General features: G+C 38.6%; 1 protein-coding gene across 2 annotated transcripts in view; it reads left to right on the top strand.

Moving 5' to 3' along the window:
• The first annotated feature begins 406 nt into the window (after nt 1-406).
• The window catches only part of LOC137129005 (mitogen-activated protein kinase kinase kinase kinase 5-like), a 29,977-nt gene continuing 11,373 nt past the window's right edge, over nt 407-19,010 (top strand). Inside the window, exons 1-9 of one of the 2 annotated variants that reach the window (XM_067507763.1) lie at nt 407-745; nt 13,950-14,007; nt 15,779-15,869; nt 15,959-16,023; nt 16,633-16,688; nt 16,874-16,921; nt 17,480-17,522; nt 17,868-17,940; nt 18,164-18,295. In XM_067507763.1, the coding sequence (XP_067363864.1) occupies nt 638-745; nt 13,950-14,007; nt 15,779-15,869; nt 15,959-16,023; nt 16,633-16,688; nt 16,874-16,921; nt 17,480-17,522; nt 17,868-17,940; nt 18,164-18,295 (674 nt within the window). In that variant the 5' untranslated portion in view covers nt 407-637. The remainder of the gene's footprint in view (nt 746-13,949; nt 14,008-15,778; nt 15,870-15,958; nt 16,024-16,632; nt 16,689-16,873; nt 16,922-17,479; nt 17,523-17,867; nt 17,941-18,163; nt 18,296-19,010) is intronic. The other variant, XM_067507764.1, reaches the window with a different exon arrangement.

The raw sequence follows: 19,010 nt of genomic DNA, 5'->3' as shown, positions 1-19,010 counted from the left end.
CACACATAGACACAGACGTGTTTCCAACAAATGTGCTCAAGCGCACACAAACACACACACACACAACAGAGAAAAAAGACAGAGATGCTAGTGGTGCAGTTGTGAGGATCTTGACTTTTAAAAGTGTCTTACTCTTAAAAATGTTTAGTTTTGGTAGTTTAATCCTCACAAACACAAAACCAAGACTCACTCCAATGAAAACACAAAATCTGCAATTTACCGACATATAATTCACCCCCCCCCCCCCCCCCAAAAAAAAAGCTAGACGCTTAACACGCTTACACACCCAAAGCCAACAGGAAACTGGATTATGTAAATGAGCTGTTAAAAAAAATGTTTGAGAGAAACAAGAGGAAGGTGTGAGAGAGGGAGGGAGGGAGGATCGATAGACTGAGAAACAGAAACAGGAAGGTGTGTGTGTGTGTGAGAGAGAGAGAGAGCAGCTGAACGACTTACAACAAGTTAGACAGATAAAAAGAGACTTTTCTTGTAGCTCACGTCCTCTGAGAGTTTTTCAGTTTTGCTACCTGTAGATGTAGAAGCCACTGAGTTTGTGTTTGTGTGTGTGTGACAGAGAGTGTGTGTGTGCATGTGTGACATGTCTGAGAACACATATTAGCAACAAAAACTATTTCAAATGGATTTCCAACACAGGACAGCTCTGGATATCTCCACCAGGGACCCTGAGGAGGATTTTGATATCCTGCAGAGAGTTGGCGGAGGAACCTACGGAGAAGTTTACAAGGTCAGAATCCTGAACGGCTCTTTTTAGTGTCAGTCTGCCGCCAAATCGAACACTGATCAGTGTGAGTCTATGTCTATCACCAAGAGTCGAGCTTCTCAAATATCTTTCTCAAATATATGAATAATCTTTGACAGATTAGTGTGTCTGGGAACGGTTTGAGAGAAGAGAAGGTGCTTTATTTCAGGATATGACACAGTTCAACCAAATTACCTTCTGCACTATGAAGCAGGTGTTTACTACGCTGGCTGCCAGCATCGATTTTTAATCTTCGGAACAGGTCAAGCGTGTCTGACTTCTGCGTACTTTTCAAGTTACTCACTTATTTTTTTCCCTCCGCAGGCCAACCAAAAAAAAAGCACATGTATTCTGTTTGTCAGAGATGAATATGTTCATTTGTGCTCATTGGGAATTTCTTGTTGAGTTCAGAGGGAAATATAGGTGCGATTGACTTTAGTTTCATTGGAGTCACAGCTTGAGTACAAGCTAGAACTGTGCTGGAGGAAGTGGTTTTATGAGAAGTGAAAGTATTCTTCTCAATGCTGATAACTTTTTTGAGAATTTCACTCCAACTGAAACAGAAGTCTATCTGAACACCGTTGCTGATGTTGTCTTGTAGATTTTCTCTTCACATCCTGATTTGTTCCTTTGAGAGGTGTAGGACCAAGTTGAGGACCTAAAGTTTAAACTAAACAAAAAAACATTGGTTGGGCAGTGATGGTCTGCATGGTGACATGACCCTAAATGGACGCACTTTTACACAATGTCTTTTTTTTATATATAGTTGCAATTGTTTTCTAGTTGGTGTTTCTATTTATTTTTATCAAAACCAGAATGTTTTGCTTGGAAAAGTCCCTTGAAGAATAGATTTTATCACAAGCAGAAAGCCTTGTGTCAGACTCTTATGCAAATCTGTTGCCAACACTGGGGCCTATTGTTTGAAGAACAGTGATTATTCAGTGTCTGCTGGACCTTTTGACACCAACATTCATAAAAGAGAAAGATCTCGATCATGTATTTAATTTTAAGAAGCATGCATTTACCGGGAATAGTCTTTTGATATTGACTTTTTTTTTTTTTGGCCTGTAGAACCTTCGAAATCCTTTGCATGGTTTAAGATGAGATGTTGAAGATAAAATCATCAAAAGTAAATACACTAAATAAACTAAACTATATCATTTCAGCCATCAGTGAAAATGTGGAAGTTATGGACAGGACTCGTTGTTACACAGAAGCCTTGGTTAGTCCAGTTATATACTGTATACATCAGCGGAACATACTGCCCAACTTCCCACTTGCTGTGCCTTATCATGCAGATAATTCTTGTTTTATCTGCTGAGGTTTTGAGGTATCTGCCTCTGAAACTTCTGCTGCCTCCCCAACACGCTGGAAGTGAAGGGAATTCTGCTTGTTCTGCACAAATGGTTAAAAAAAAACATTGAAATCTTGAGTGAACCTTATCTTTCCAGGAACAATGTCAAATTCAAGAATCTCAGTGACACCAGTTTTCATTGAGACTTCGTGCAGCAGAAGGTTGAGAGAAAAACAAAGAAAATGACTGGATCCACTGTATCAGTGGGCTACACCCCCATCAGCTTTTACAAACTATGTCCCCCAAGTCTGATCTTTCAGATTTAAACAGCATTTCCAGGTAGTTTGAGATCCAATTTTCATAAATTGATGGTTGATTCTTTTATTTTGTCCCTGTTTACACAGAATGTAGCAAAAACAACAATTACACAATTGTCAGAAAAGAAAAACATCACAAACCTGAATTTAATTACATTATACTTTCGTACTGTTTAAGGCGCATTAGAAGCTACGCTTGGATTCTATTTACAATGATATATTTTAAACTTACTTAAAGTTTTCCTCAGTTATTATATATCAATTAAGTGACCCTGTGTCTGTTGTAGAAATTTCTTAACATTCTCTTGGCTTATCGAATGTCGCGTTGGGTCCCACGGTGAATAAACTAAAAATTGGCCTCCACAAACGCAAATTTAATCTGGTACATTATCAGAAAGTGTACATTGTCAGATGTAAATAATACATTGTTGTTCTCACTTTTGTTAATGTTAATTTGTCTGTGCCTTTATGTCAATGAAGGGTAAAGTAAGTGGGCAGCATTATCAGGATTTTCTCGAACTTTCCACAGAGCTACTCACACCTGAAACAAATAATGTATGGAAACGTTAAGCGTTAAGTTCTTACAGTCAAAGGTAAAATCATCAGAGTGACTGCTAAAACTGAACTACTCTGCTGAGTGTCCGTCTCTGACCAGCACAGATCCCTGAAAACAACTCCAAGACTCCGTTATAGGAATTTAAAGAATGAAATATTCATGTGACGCTTCCAGCTCACTTTACATTTACATTTACATTTAGTCATTTAGCAGACGCTGTTATCCAAAGCGACTTACAAGTGACGTACGAGGCAGCAAAAATCTAAGTCAAGGAGAAAACATCAAAGCAAAGTCCAATCAGAAAAGTGTTCACAGCTCACTTAGCCATGTTCTCTCTGCCTGCATATTGTAGCTTGTTTTGCATTTATTAGGGCACATTCACAACTCATCTCACTTTATCGGTTTAAAGTCAGCGGCAACTGACTTCGTGCAAGTGTAAAAGACGATCTCAAACAATAGCGGCGCTTACCATTTTCACATGCACCTGACTCACCATAGATGCTTTATAATTACTTCGAATCAGTGATGTGATGACAATTACAAAATGCACTTGCATTGTTCATAGCTTGGTGTCTTCTCATGAAACTGAAGGAACCCACACTAATTCAACATGCTGAATCAGCCGAAAAGCCAAGAATCTGACGAGTGCTGACAGTGAGGGACACACCACAAAAACTAGTCAGACCGAGACTAAACGAGAGCCAAGATCGATCCACAGCCTGCCGTTGGTCTTTGCTAACAGCGGCTGTGTTCTTGGTACAAATACTCGAGTGAAAGCCAAGACACAAACAATGTGCAGTGATATTGATGGTTACAGCATTTCAATCACCATAACACTGTGTGAGTGTTGTCAGGACAGTTTGTGGTGGTGGTGTCATTGTAAGTGGTGCATAGAAGTGCTGGATATCAATGCCACAGACAGTTCTGTCTGAATGATCTATTGGCCATGTGAGACATGAAGCCTGAATGTTTGTCTTTTGATTTTGTGTGTAGCGTTCCTTCAAATTCAGTTATTTATAATGACAAGTCAAATTTGGGAATTGTTTTAAAATGTACGGTGTTAACTTCCACAAAGTCTGTCTGTCCCACAATACTGCTCACATTTAATATTATGTAGAGCAGATCAATATATAACCTATTACCATGTTTCAAAAGATAATACCCATGTTTCGGTTTCTGGTAGAGTGGATGGTATTTACTGAAAGTTAATATGCTTCACAGCTGGAACATTCAGTTGCAGCGATGCAGACACATTTAATAATATGAGTCTCAGTAGTAGCTTCCCTTTTTTAACTGAAAGAATGGTCCTGCAGTATAACCAATGTTCTGTATATCCCCCAATTACATTTTTGTAAAGAAATACCTGGTTTAAGTTTTTAAAAGATAAAATATTAAAGGCACACTCCAAAACTACTTTCTCTCTGTAAGAAACTTAACTGCAGGTGGCAGTTCAAATCTCCTCTTAGTCCGTCTCCACTGTGCCTCCATGATGTCACCACGTGTTAAACTACTAGTCAATAAAAATATTGGACATTTGCAACTTATCTGTATTAAGGCTTTTCATCGTCATCTGACATACTCTGAACTATTGTGCTGCTATTCAACAGACTAAACACAGCAGGTTCATTGCAGATTAGCTGTAGCGTAAACACACTTTCTCCAAACAAGTCAGAAGACCCCTGTGTTCTGTTTTGCAGAGAGAAAAAGAGATTTGCACATTTCTTTACACATGGACACCCACAGACATATTGTATGCTCACACCCCCACATGCACATCAGTTTTTGGCTTACGTGCTGCTTCACTCAGTGTAGCGGAGGTCAGCCTGCAAATGCAGCGCTTTTGCACCATCTGCAGCAGTGAGAAAGTACGCCTTTTGTTTGTGTGTGTGTGTGTGTGTGTGTGTGTGTGTGTACGTACATATCCTTCTATAGTTTTATGGACAAACTTTAGTGCAACACTTCTGTTTGGGGTACGTTTCCAGATTGTAAGAACCTTTTGGCTGGTCCTCGCAGCTTCAGAGGAATTAAGGTATTCATTTTAGATTAGATTTAAGGTTCTGTATTTAGTTGTGATGTTTGGGGTTGGAGTGGTAGACAAAGATGTCTGCTACAATGTCTGGTATAAAGAAGAAATAAAACAAGAGAAACTCACAGTAGCTTTAATATCAAACACTCCTTGTCTCCTTTAGGAGCTTCAGCAAGAGTAGTGATCACCTACATATAGAATGTTGTGGAGAAGTTTGTGGCAGCTGCGCAGACGTGTGCAAAACTACAAGCCATTTCTTGTCTTCTTGTTTATTTCTATCTCACGTGTTCAGTTTATTGTAATCCATGAGATCTGAAGCTTTGAAAGCAACTCTCTGCAACAAGATACGTTTTGAGACATATTCATAGTAAAAGAAAAAAATTATATGAAAAATGAATAAATATGAATGCATGTTTGTCAGGAACACAGACAGTTAAACTTTATATACAATATGCAAAAACATTTTGTTGCTTATAAATAGTAGCAGCAACACATTATCTGAGGAACATCTTCTGACTCCTTGGGGTCTCAAATAAAGAGGGCTAGCACCCACTAGGTGAGCCAGGCAAAGGAGGATTGTGCTATCATTTTCAAACTGCCTATCTCAACTGTTATCTGTTAGAGGTCTATTTCACGGCCATCATAAGGAGACATACACGGACAGACACACATTCACACTTATATTCACACCTATGAGCAGTAGGTGTGAATGTAAGTGTGAATGGTTGTCAACCAGAAAACCATTCCCACCAACCATTCGCCCATCTAAGAAAAGAGATTACTTTTCTAAATCAAAATGTCCCTAAACTTTGGTTGGATACATTTATAAGTAAAATAATTTGAAATACATTAAAAACATCCAAACTGTCCGATGCTTCAACATTTTATCTGTCCTCAAACTAACTAAAACTAAAACTAACTAACTAACTTAACTAAAAATTGCAGAAAAGGGACATGTGTGGGGAAGCCCTGACAACCACACTTTTGTTGTGAATATGTGCTACATGCCTAGTGAGAGCTTACACATTGGCAGGGATAACTCAACAGTAGTAAACAAAATTGGACTGTAGTAAAAAAAAAAAAAAAAACGTAGGAAAATAATACATGGATTGGGCAAAATTGTAAATGCCAAAAAACAATGTTGTCTCTGTTTCTTTTTTTACTTCAAAGTTAAAAGTTTAAGGGGCTTAAAGAGTAAACAGGCTTAATTGCCAGCTTTTTGTAAGTCACTTTGGATAAAGGCATCTGCTAAATGACTAAATGTAAATGTAAAATACGACAGAAGAAGAAAAACAGGTGCTTTTGTTTCTATTTCACAGGGTTAATCATCACCCAAACATTTCTGCCTGCTTTGAAATCACACTTGTCTATCAAACTTCCTTTCTGCAACTATCCATTGTGTTGGAAATAGTACCTTGTTTTACTTGTTGGACAAGATTACACTGTAGGTGTGCTGCAAACAGTAGCCAAACATCTCATTATGAGCATTATATGTATTGTCTGTTGAACTTAAAGTTGAACTAAATCCAATTTGTTCCTTTCCTTAATACAAACTAAAGATTGGTAGCATGCACACGGTTTATACGGTTTTCTGAAGTCTCAAAACTACAGAATGTAACTTCCTAATATCTTAAGTAGAATTGTGCTCCACAACATATCATATTTTGGAGAGTTGTTGTGACCCAAATACTTGTGAGCAGGATGCAGCACAGAGATATTCTCCTCCTAAAATGTATGAGTAGTTGTCGGGGGAGGAAATGTCACCCTGCTGGTGGTGCAAGAGTCGGATAATCACCAAAGTTAGCCTCCAGGAATTCATCCTGCGAGGATCACGATTGTCTGCACAAGATGTTATGAAAATCCACCTAAAGGTGTTTTTCAGTCCTCCAAGCTCACGCCCACACAGCTCATTTCGCTCCACCTTCTCCTATGAGCAACAGGACCATTTGTTCAAATGGCGCCCCCACACCATATACTAAGGTGGCAGATATCATCTTTTACAATGGTGCCACACACGTATTTGTCTACTTCCCCTTTGCCCCTAAGCGTGCCTCCCTTAGGGGCAAAATCAGGAAGTAGTGGAAAAATGTCTAAAAAAATGATTTTCCTCATTATTGTTAAGTGTATTATCATAAAATAGAGACTAATATAAATCTATATTGCCTCACCTCTTTGGTATTGTCTAGCATTCATTGTTGACCTGTTTTCTTTTAGCACTGCATGTGTAGTTTCACACACACACGCAACGTTCAAATCAAATGTTTTTTGGTTTTTTCCTACAAGCTGACTGCTGGGACTACATGGGATAACTTTTATATCTTATAGTCATAATTTTATCTATCATCACTTTTCAACAGCAAGTTAGTTTTTAATTGACCTCTGTTTTGGCTTTGATAGGTTAACGTCAGTCACAAGGTTTTAAAGAAGCAGGATATTATAGGAATTTCTTACGTGTTTTTGTTCGCTCACCTGTAACTGAACTGTTTGTATTGTCTGTCCTCCTGTTAAGTCCCCACATATGAAACAGAGAGTGCAAAAGGTCGTAACCCACAGAAACCACGTGTCCCTGAGCAAATAATTCACTGTAGCATCATTCTCTAAGACGTGAACATCCACTAAATGTTAGTCAAATTGTGGAAGGGGAATCTTGACTTTCCATTATACACTGCATTCCAGCCCCAAGCCAGTTATACACATTCATCATGGTGCCTTCAGAGGAGATATGATCTAGTGTGCTGTTTTTTTTTAGGTAGCTGGTAACTTCCTCTGTGTGTCACCTTGTTATGCCTTTGCGTTGGAAAACAAAACTTTGTTTTTCTCACTGGTTGTCGACTCAAAAAATGCTAAGATTGACGTTTCCCTTACTTGACGTACAGTTGAAGAGATCTCACCTGTAACAGTTATTGGAGCCGAGTTTAGGAATTGACTCAGACTTGACAAAGCTGACTGCAGCTCTGCATCTGATCATGTTAGGATTTTTCCTCCTTTTACAGTAATACCTAGAATCTCTATCTGATGTGGCTTGTGCTACTAAGCTGCACTTGGGCTTGCTGTACAACATGGTGCAACTCTAGTTTCAGACCTGTATCCTCACAGAAGCTGTGGGCTGCACCTGGTGTGTGTGCAACCTCAGAGACAAAAAGAAGAAGTGAGATAAATGAGCAGCGGACTACATGCAGAATCTGCCTGCAAAGCCAAGTTAACTGTGTCAAGTTTCTGCTGAAAAAGTGTGGTTTTGTGTGCGCACATGTGTGTTTTACAATGAAATGTGTTCAAATTATGGTTGGCGTTGATTTATCTTTAACCAAAAAAAAAGAGGAAGAGAGATCATTCACAATCCAGAGAACATCAAAACAAATTGCAGCCAAATTCAATGTTATAAATGGCAAACCCATGTGGTTTTTGGTACTTTGTGAGGTCAAATATCTTTTACAAAATAACGATTCTCTAAATGACACACAGTCATATGAGATGTTAAATTATCAATTTACTATCTGCGTCCCATTTTGTTTCAGCGTGATGTGTTTAGCTAAAAATGTCCTTGGTGCAAAGAAAAACTTGCAAATAGTGCTTATCTTGAATCCTTTTTTTCTTTTTACAACAGAACTCTTTTGTCATATTGATTAACTTGAACTGTGTTAGATTTAGATGTTCTGCATTTAGAGTGTTAACTAAGTAAAAGTGCAAATGTATATGCTGACAACACGCCAAAAGTAAGTTTTGTGGAGAATGACTAATTTCACTTCAGTGAATAAGCTATTATTGGATTATAATTACTGATGCATTGACGTGTTCATTGCTTTAATGTTGCAGGTGGGGATGATGGAGCTGATTTAAAACAACCTTGCACAAACTAATTTTTAGGATCTTCTACTTTACTGCTCAAACTACTCCAGTACATAATAAATGTACTGGAGTAAGTACATTTGCCTGTGAAATGTGATGAAGTAACAGTAACAGAAAATGGCTGTGCTCTTTGAAATGTAAACACATAAATCTGACTTTTTACACATTTTATGTATAAAACAACAATGACATCTATGTCTAAGATTCTGGATTCACAGACATTATGTTGAGTAGATAAACTTTATTGTGGGTTCTAGTCTCTTTATGAGGTTTGTTAACAACAACAAAGAGTTAGAAATCACCATCTTAATCCTTTTTGCTGTATGTATTTTAATATGTGGCATGTTTTTATATTTCAGTCACCTTCTCCCTGTGACCTTTCATAACATAAGGTCAATGTCAGTGATTGATAAAAGAAGTTAGCAGCGTCCACTTCTTCATATACTTTTTTCTCCTTTCTGGCTTCTGTTGAGGTGAATTGTAGGCATCATCAGACCTGCTGGTTTGAATGGCTTGAAGTACTGTATCACGATGTATGTAGAGTTGTACGCATTGTGTGTATACGAATTCGGAGTCAACAAAAGGAAAGACCCCTGCCCAGTACTGATCAGACGAAACTAGTACACAAACATTAAGATGGAAGATGGAAATGTTAACGCTGAGTGTACACAGCTTCTGTTTGTGTGTGTGTAAGATTGTTTACTGACAGGGCGTGTTTCCTCTTAATGACCTCTCTGATGTCACACACACTGACATTCAGATGGACTCTTTTGTTTGAATGGAGTTTCCATTGTTTTTTTCTATTACTAACCTGTGAAACACTGAATGCTTTTGTTTGTACTAAACCCCTGTAAATACACACATCACACACACACACACAAACACACACTATAAGGTACTATACAGGCACATGTCAATTGCTCTGTGACAATAAACAGGAGGAAACATTCTCAAAAACATATTTCAAAGATGACATCAGATATTATTTAAGTCTTATTTTTATACTTACAGGAAACACATACACTGTTTCAGTAAAGTTTGAACTGATCACAAACTCTCTTGTACAAATGTCAGATATTTTCATCTCAGCTTTTGTTGAAGACCATATCCTTTAAAAATCTTGTCAGCTGACACCAGTGGGATGCTCAGCTTCTGCAGAATGTATTTGTACTAAAAGTAAAGGTTCACTGAAAGCTAAAAGTTTCTCTTTATTGTCAAACATTGCATGCATTTGAGCAAGAGGCTTAAGGCCAAAAGTCAGTGCACCTGAGTCACAAAATACATTTCAGGCCCAATATGACCACTGGAAGCACTGGGAGAATTCTTGCATTTCTGAGTAGCACAGGGCAGCTACAGTCACTCTGAAGTTTAGACCTTCCACCTTCCTGCCTGCTTCCAACCTGTATGGTCCCTGCTTGTCATCAGATGCAGCAGTCTCATCAGAATGCAGTGAAAGATGCTACTTTAGAGATGTTTTCATCCGACATGAAACCTTCAGTGCATTATATTGACCCAGTAGTTTATATTGGAACAGGTATATATGATAAAGGGCCAGTGGTGGCCTGAAGGTTAGAGAAGCGAGCTTGTGACCATTGCTGCAGAAGAAAAGTAGTGTCTCAGTGAAAGGCTCAGAACTCCAATCATAGTTGTTCAATGTGCTCCAGCATCACTGCAGGTGCTGCTGGAGTCAGAACCTATCTGTTTGCCTTCCTCACCCATTGAGTAATAGGTGCCATAAATTTCCACTTTGTTCTCAGTTGAATTATCCTTAAAAAATAACAGGCTAGAAACAGCACGGCTAGTGTTTAGTCCCTTTACTGTCTTCTTCTAAACCAAGTTGTTGCCTAAGGAAGACCGATAGACGTGTGTGTGTTTTTGTATCAAATTCAACAATGTTAAAATGCTTTGTTTTCTTGGTGGAGTACTTTAGAGCATGCAGTTCTTCACTCAGTTCAACTTGAGTGAAGAACTTGTAGTACTTGTGTTGGAGTTTACTTTTGGACTTGTTCTTGCTTTCTTATTTTGTTTGTGTGTTCTTCCAGCACTTCCAGCTCTCAGTGCTTGTTATATTCAATGATGGAATACAGTTTTATGTGCTGAGCTTTTGAGATATCCACAGAAATTATGATTCAGATCACATTTGCAAAACTCAAGAGTCAGTTGTTTTTCAAAGGGGGTAAATAATAAGAACTTGGTTTCTTACATTTAATTTGTCAAGTTGTGAGCACAACAAACTAAACTTTTATTCATGGACGTTATATTAGATAAGTGATGTTTGTGAAAGGGCAACGTTGGGCGTTGGTCTTGGTAAAAAAGGGCAGTATGTGCTAAAAATAAGAACATCTTACTTTAATGTAAGCCACTTGTTTATGACCAACCGCCACAGCGACCACAACACCTGACTTTCCACTCTGCTATTTCAACGTCAATCTCAAAGGAAGACTTGATGTTGAGCAACAGAACACCATAACAACCAACACCGCCAACGATAAATACCTCCAAGTGTCAGCTTCCATTACAGTTCAGCATTTGCCAGTGGGCTTAGCTTTCCGATAAAATGTATGTAGCGCTTGGTTAACGGTGACGTCCACCGTCTGGTTTCTAGTCAGGACTTTTCACTTCAGAACTTCAGAACTTTTCATTTAATTAGCATCTTATGACATTATACTATTAAAATGATAATGACATCCTGTTTATGTCATAACATTTCAAAACTGTTAGTTGTGATACAACTGTTCAGTGGCAAACAGCCATATGTACATATGTATGATATAGCAATTAATATTTTCACAATATTGCTCCTGGGCTGAGGATGATGCTTTGTTAACCTATTCCAATGATGTTCTTCTGTAATTTGCCCAAAGTATCCATCACATATCCTTTGTGTTGTGTTTTTAAAACTCCCTCTCAAACAGCAGAGTTTCCGTAGTTGCCGTTTACTACATGTCCCACCCTCACTGGCCGAGTACTCTTATGACTGTATTCTATTTCAGTAGCGTCTATATGTGAATGGGTATTTCCTTCAATGAGGTGGGTGGGCTGGCAGTTTTGTAATGAATGAGGTACAGATGGCTTTATGTGTTAAGTCATCTCGTCTGAACCCAGCGAGAAGAGCAGAACTGTCAGGACTGTAACATCTCTTTCTTATGGTTTTCTGCTGGTCCATAGACATCTGCCTTACCAACAGTAGCTCTGATGACCACAAATAAGAACAAAGATCGAGAACGAAGATCTACTTATACAGTCGTACCACCTGGTTTTCATGCCAGTGCTGCATGGAGCCACAGTGAGGTCACTGTCAACACAAGACAGAATGAGAACATTGAATAATTCTTAACGCTCAGTATGTGACTGTTTCTCACAGCAAGAGGTTTTTTAGCAGAGATTGAAAGCAGCAAGAAAAAGTAGGCGACGAGCCGACTGCGGACATGGAGGTAGTGACGCTTCTCTGTCTGACCATGAGTAGTTCACAGTGTTTCCACACCACCTTTAGTCCTGCCTCCGTACTATACACAAATTTTGCCTGATGGAAAATAAGAAGAGTCAAGAGTCGACTCAAGTCAAGCCAGTTCAGTTCTGTAGTGGAGAAAGGGGCAAAACTAAAGACCACAATTTTTCTATATCACAAAATGCATTATTAATTATAGTCATGATTTTATCTTTGCAAATATGTGCTGTGAGTAGGAGAATAATAACCATTATTTTCACCTATAATATACGAAATACAAAGAAATACAAAAAACAAGATTATAAACAAGACAGCATGTGGTATTCAGAACACAGCTGCAAAATAAATATCTTAAAAATAACTATTATTACAACAATAAAACTTTAACCAAACTTAAACAAACCAGTCATGCACAGCAAATGTACTGGCATTACAGTGTAACCTGCCCAACACTGTTGTTGAATCCCTTTTTATTTGAAAAATACAGTGTACAAAGGAACGTGAAATGAAAATAGGAGAATTGAAGAAGTTAAAAAAGAAGTAAAAATATTACAATGTCAGTAGCATTACTAAGAAAAAGAAAAATAGAATTGTGAAAGTAGATTTATCTCAGCCTGAGAGACAAGTCAAGAACTACCTAGTTTTTTATTTGCCATTGTTCATCTGTTATGTTGTTTTGCTGTTTCGTTTCTCTGCTGTGATCTCAAAATTAACCTCTTGGATTGTTGCCATGGCTTCTGATTAGTTTGTGAAAGAGGATGAAACGCTGTTGTCAGTCAACAATTAGACCTGAGTTTGCCCCATTGGCTGAGCTTTTCAATTCTCCAGACACGCGCAAACTACGCAAAGAAGAATGTGAACAATGACGCTGCCATTGTCCACACATATGCTTGGGTAAACAGCAAGTTATAGCTCGAACCCCGGGTGGCGCTCTATTAGTTTAAAAACATCCATTCATCCATCTAGTGTCTGTAACCAATTATCCTGTGTAGGATTGTGGGGGGACTCAAGTCGATCCCATCTATCATAGGGTGAGAGCTTCCATCCCGGACACGTCGCCAGTCTGTCTCAAGACCAACACAGAGAGACATGCACAAACAGACAACCCTTCATGTTCACATTCACACCTTTTAGAGTCCCCGAATAACCTAACAGGCATGTCTTCGGACTGTGGGAGGACACCGGAGAAAACATGGAAACTGTACACAGGAAGGCTACAGACGAGATTGAAGTACAGAATACTTCATAGTGTGAAGAATGTGTTTGGCCTTCCTTTGGTCTCTAGGGCAAAATAGTAGAAAATCTACTTAGACCCATTTAGAAATATGTAAGTGTAAAGGAAGTAACTTTATGTTTTCTGTTTATAAACCAGGTGACTAAGCAGAGAGAAGTTGCACCACCGTATGGTGTCAGACTTTAAAGGTCACTATGTGCGTTTACCATCTGAATGTGCATGTGACCATCTGCTATGAATATGTGTGTTTGTGTGCGTGTGTGTTAACTTAAGCTTCGTGTGTCTTTGTACATGTAATAGAAACAGAGTGGGGCGATGAACTGTTTGTTGCACTCCACTGATCTAGACGGTAAACATGCAAATGAAGCTCTGCCAGGAAGAAAGCACAACTGGGACATATCACATTAACACTGAATGACCACAAAAGTGTAGATATGTTGACATGTATGTTTGTTTTTGTGTTTTTAGGCACGTAACAAACAGAATGGAGAGCTGGCAGCTATCAAGGTTGTCAAGATGGAGCCAGGTGAAGATTATATATGAATGTGTACACGTCACATTGCACATCAGGCATCAGGCCACCTCACTTCCTGCTTTTAAATCTTCTCTTAAAACACATTTTTTCTCCCTGGCATTTAATGCTATTTGAGATATAGGCTTTTACTGTTTGTTTTTTTTAATGTGTGTGTGTTTTTATTTGTTATTAACTTTGTTTTATAGTTAAAACACAGAACATTGCACTTGTACTAATTGCTAAAAGGATAGAAAGAGAGAGTTTCATTAATCGTAGTGGCACAGCAACATCAGCCATACAAAGGAAAGATATAAACCATCAGACTGCACAAATAGCCATTGAAAACAAATTGCAGCTGCATTTGGTTACATTTCTGTTCAGTTTAATTACAATAACTGTTTGCGTAAGCAAAGCTGCACTACTGTGAAATATGCAGTTACCTTGCTACAATATACAAGTAAATTATGGCTGGTAAATCAAGTCACAAAGTTATTGTGCAAATCCATAGTATTATCATCCTCTTCATTATCATTTTCCACCGCTTATCTGAAGTTGAGTTGCGGTGGCAGCAGGCTCAGGAAGATGGGCTTGTGAACATAGGTGAGGGTTGGAATGTAGACTGACTCGTAAATTGAGAGCTTTGCCTTCAAGCTCAGCTCCCTCTTCACAAAACAGTGCAGTAAAGTGTCCACATTGCTGATGACACTGCATCCTCACGCCCTCATCCCATTTTACCCATATTCTTGAAGACCCTGAGATATTTAAACTCCTTCACCTTGTGAAAAGACTTACTCCCAACCCGAAGAGATGACTACACTGTAGCAGAGAAGCATAGCCACAGATTTAAAGGTACTGACCCTCATCCCAGCCACTTTAAACTCAGCCACAAACTGCTACAGTGCGTGCTGAAGGTCCCAGTCCAATACAGTCACCAGGACAACATCATCTGCAAAAAGCAGAGAAGCAGTCCTGAGGTCACCAGTGGTTTCTCAGATTTCCACCATCAGAGGCCCCGACAACCCTCTGACCACAGCTCGAAGCAGGCACTACCACAATAGAGAATTCGAACTTGGTCTATTTACACCATATTCGCAGCCTCCTCAGGGATGCAGGACAAATTCTTCTGGAGAATCTTTAGGACTTCATGAACCGGAGCCTCACCTAGACCATCCCAGTTCACCTTTACTACTTGCCTAGGAAGTACTAAAGCAACATAGCAATCATCCCACACTTTTAAATGCTGTTGTCAGACATGCAAGAAATGCTCAACTTATTAGTATCATGTTCCTATTTCTGCTATTTGGAGCCGCCAAATGTCCACAGGTTATAACTGCATGTTTATATTTAAAATATGAGCTTACTTCAGTCTCATTAATAATCTACAATGTAGATCTGTTTTATTTGAGAAAGCTATGAGACAAGTTTCTGGTTGTATGGATTGGGAGCATTTTTAATGTAAATTCATTTATTGTATTTAGCATCCCCAATTATAAGCAAGGACATCTATGACCTCATCGGCCCTAACATTTAACATTATGGTAGCATGTTTGCAGAGAAATTGTTCTCAAGTGTTTTTCCACACCCAGCTTAATATTTTTTTAACATATGTAGTTGAATTAAGGGATGGGCTGCTCATATTGTGCTTAACTAGGCAACATCTCATATCTAATTATGCTGCAGGACTGGTTTTGACTACATGTATACATGTCGACTGCACATGTCTTTATTTGTGATGTGGTGAGAGTAATAAATATGCATCTTCTCTCTGTGTCTGGTTCCACAGAGGATGATTTTTCTATCCTCCAGCAGGAAATTGTCATAGTAAAGAGCTGCAAACATCCCAACATAGTGGCATATTATGGCAGCTACATACGGTAAGATGTCTGTTTGTGTGTTTGTTCTGTATCTCGTATTCATTCCTATTACAGCAGGCAATGCTGACATTTTCTTTTTGTATCTGCAGAGGTGGTACACTGTGGATCTGCATGGAGTTCTGTGGCGGAGGCTCCCTGCAGGATATCTACCATGGTGAGGGAATGTGTAGTCATGTGTGTTTGTGGACCAACCATGATGAAACTATTGTTGGTTTATTTATCTTTGTTTGTTTGTTTGTTTTTGTTGACTGATATACAAAACACTTCTAGGGCATAATGTGCTAACACTTGACATCCTATTGTAAAAAAGAAAAAACATATTAGTAAAATAAAAACCTCTAAATGAGACAATATGGAATTCATCACGAAGCCTGCAAACATCTTGAAAACCTACGTAGAGTTACATCTTACTAGCTTTTGATAAAGGCTTAAGGAGGCTTTAAATATCAATTTTAGGACCCGAGTGACCCCCCCAAAGAAATTTATGTAAATGTAAAATGTAAATGACTTGTCGTTTTGTACTTAAAGTACTTTTTACAGCATGTATTTACTACTTCAACTTGAGTAAAGAATTTAAAATTGTACTTCTGCTTTTAGCCTTTTACTTACACTTAGTATTTTCTGCAAGTGTTGTTCAGTCTTTAGTTAAATTGAACTTAATAAGGTCATTTTTATTTATTTTTATAAAATAAATTTAACTTTCTATCTCCTCTGTTGATCAAATCATTCCATTTTATTTTAACAAGTAACTTGTGTTCCACAGTGACTGGTCCACTGTCTGAGCCACAGATAGCATACATCTGCAGGGAAATGCTACAGGTAAACCATTTATTTATTGATCATCTAAAACTCTACTGTTGAATCAAAGCCTACATCCGTCACTTGATCCTTGATTTTATTGAGTAAATTTATTTTCATCAGTTTTTATAACTTTTAATTTTGTTGATAAACTCACTTTTATAATGTTTGCTGTGTGTGTGTGTGTGTGTGTGTGTGTGTGTCAGGGTGTGGATTACCTGCATGCACAGAAGAAAATCCACAGAGACATTAAGGTGAGCATGTCAGACAGCAAAATTGGACTGTTCTTTTAAATTTTGTTTACTTGCATTTTGCATTTATATGTGGGAAAGTGCATTAGACTGCAGCAGAGGAAACCTTTAGATTGCTGTTGAAAAAACTGGGTCAGTGCAGCAGCAGAGAAAATATGTACACAGAAGCATAGCAAACACTGGGCTGAAGACTGGGTTAGACCTGCACATATTCCTCAGAAATGATAAAATACAAAATAAAATAATGTGTATACGTTTATTAAACCAGGTGATAGACAATATCTTTAATTCTACGTTTTAAAAATGTTGTGAAGGGAATCTGAATTTCTCTCTCAGACTTCTACAGCATTCGATAAAAGCGTATTTTAATTCACACTTACTGAAGCTATAGGAGTAGAAAATTAGCCAATGCTAAGAATACCACAACTGCTGATGCATAGTTCCGTATTGTATTGCTATCCTGTGTGGCTTCGGTTTTGTGAGTGTGTAAAGGAGATTCTTGGTATAACAAGATGTGCTAGTGTCTGTGTTGATGTTTATCTCGTTCCCTTTTGCTCACAGGGTGCCAACATCCTCCTCAACGATCAGGGGAAGGTCAAGCTGGGTAGGTGGATGTTTGCACCATCTGCTCTGCACTGCACCGGTTAGGTTAAGATGAGTCACTCACAAGTGTGACTGCTCAATTGTCATACCTCGTCAAAAATTGTTTTTATGTTAATGAGGTACAAAATGCGACTTCTGTTTTTTTTTTTTTTATTTTATTGGTGGAACATTTCTTTTCTGGTGTTTTTAACTTCCAACACTCCATTTACCATTCCAACATTTACAAGGAACCTCTTAGGTTGTGGTAATGCTTTGATGTGAATACTCCACAAAAAAAGAAAGACTGAAGAATACTGATTGGGTGATTGTGTTTTTTAATTCTGTTTTTGTCTTCACTGTTGTGTAGCTGACTTTGGAATCTCAGCTCAGATCACAGACACTCTGTCCCGGCGGAAGTCTTTCATTGGAACACCGTATTGGTAAGCTCATATCCCAAAGCTTTAAATGTTATCCCGTGGACCCTTGAAGCATAAAGTTATATACGCAATAGGTGCACGAAGCACATTTACATATAATTTACAGTCTGTAAACTGTAACGTTGCATTGGACTACGTTTGAGTCAGTACATTGCAAAACAAAGTACCAGCTTTTTTAGCTGATCTGAGACATTAAAATCACTCATTGTTCCCCTTCTGTCCTCAGGATGGCTCCAGAGGTGGCAGCTGTAGAGTTAAAAGGTGGTTACAATGAATTATGTGACATCTGGTCCGTGGGCATCACAGCTATAGAGCTGGCAGAGCTGCAGCCACCAATGTTTGATGTTCACCCTCTGCGGTAAATACTCACTGAAAGACACACATTTAAATGGACACTTACATAGCACTTTTATCCAAAGCGCTTTACAATGTTGCTTCTTATTCACCCGTTCACACACACTCACACACCAATGGTGGTGGCTGCCATGCAAGGTGCTCACTTGACCCGCCGGGAGCATCTTGGGGTTCAGTGTCTTGCCCAAAGACACTTTGCTTTTAGCTTTGTCAATCCTAATTTAGCATTAAGACTAACTAAACCAAATCACTGTTTTTGTATTGTGTCTCTCCTCTGTCTTGTCCTGTCTCTCCCTCTGTGCTGTCACTCTGCAGTGAGACAAACACAGCAAAAAACTAACAAAAACAGTGACTGTGTAGATCATATCTGTAAGCCATGCTTAAAAAATACGATGGAGGTGGCAGAGAAATCGGATTACTCATCTGCTGCATGTATATGCAGACCAGGTCTCTCTATCTCTTTCCCCGATTACTTGAACTAGCTGTTTTCTTCTGAGTAACTGGCTCCTTGAGTGCATGTAAAGCCACAGTCACTAAGACAGTCACTAAGATGTGGTTCACTGTCCCACACAAACATCGAATGTGTTAAACTGCCAAATGGGGGATGTAAAGGCTGCTTTGTAGGTGGCTAATATGTGGTGTCTAATAACAAACATGATGGCTGGGTGGGACAAAGGTCTACATAAAGAGACAATTGCGACTTTGTGGTGGTATGGAGG

Source organism: Channa argus, chromosome 6, assembly GCF_033026475.1.
Source record: "Channa argus isolate prfri chromosome 6, Channa argus male v1.0, whole genome shotgun sequence".
Classification (NCBI taxonomy): Eukaryota; Metazoa; Chordata; class Actinopteri; order Anabantiformes; family Channidae; genus Channa; species Channa argus.
Note: the sequence above shows the minus strand (reverse complement) of the source record. Positions and strands in the feature narration are given on the sequence as shown.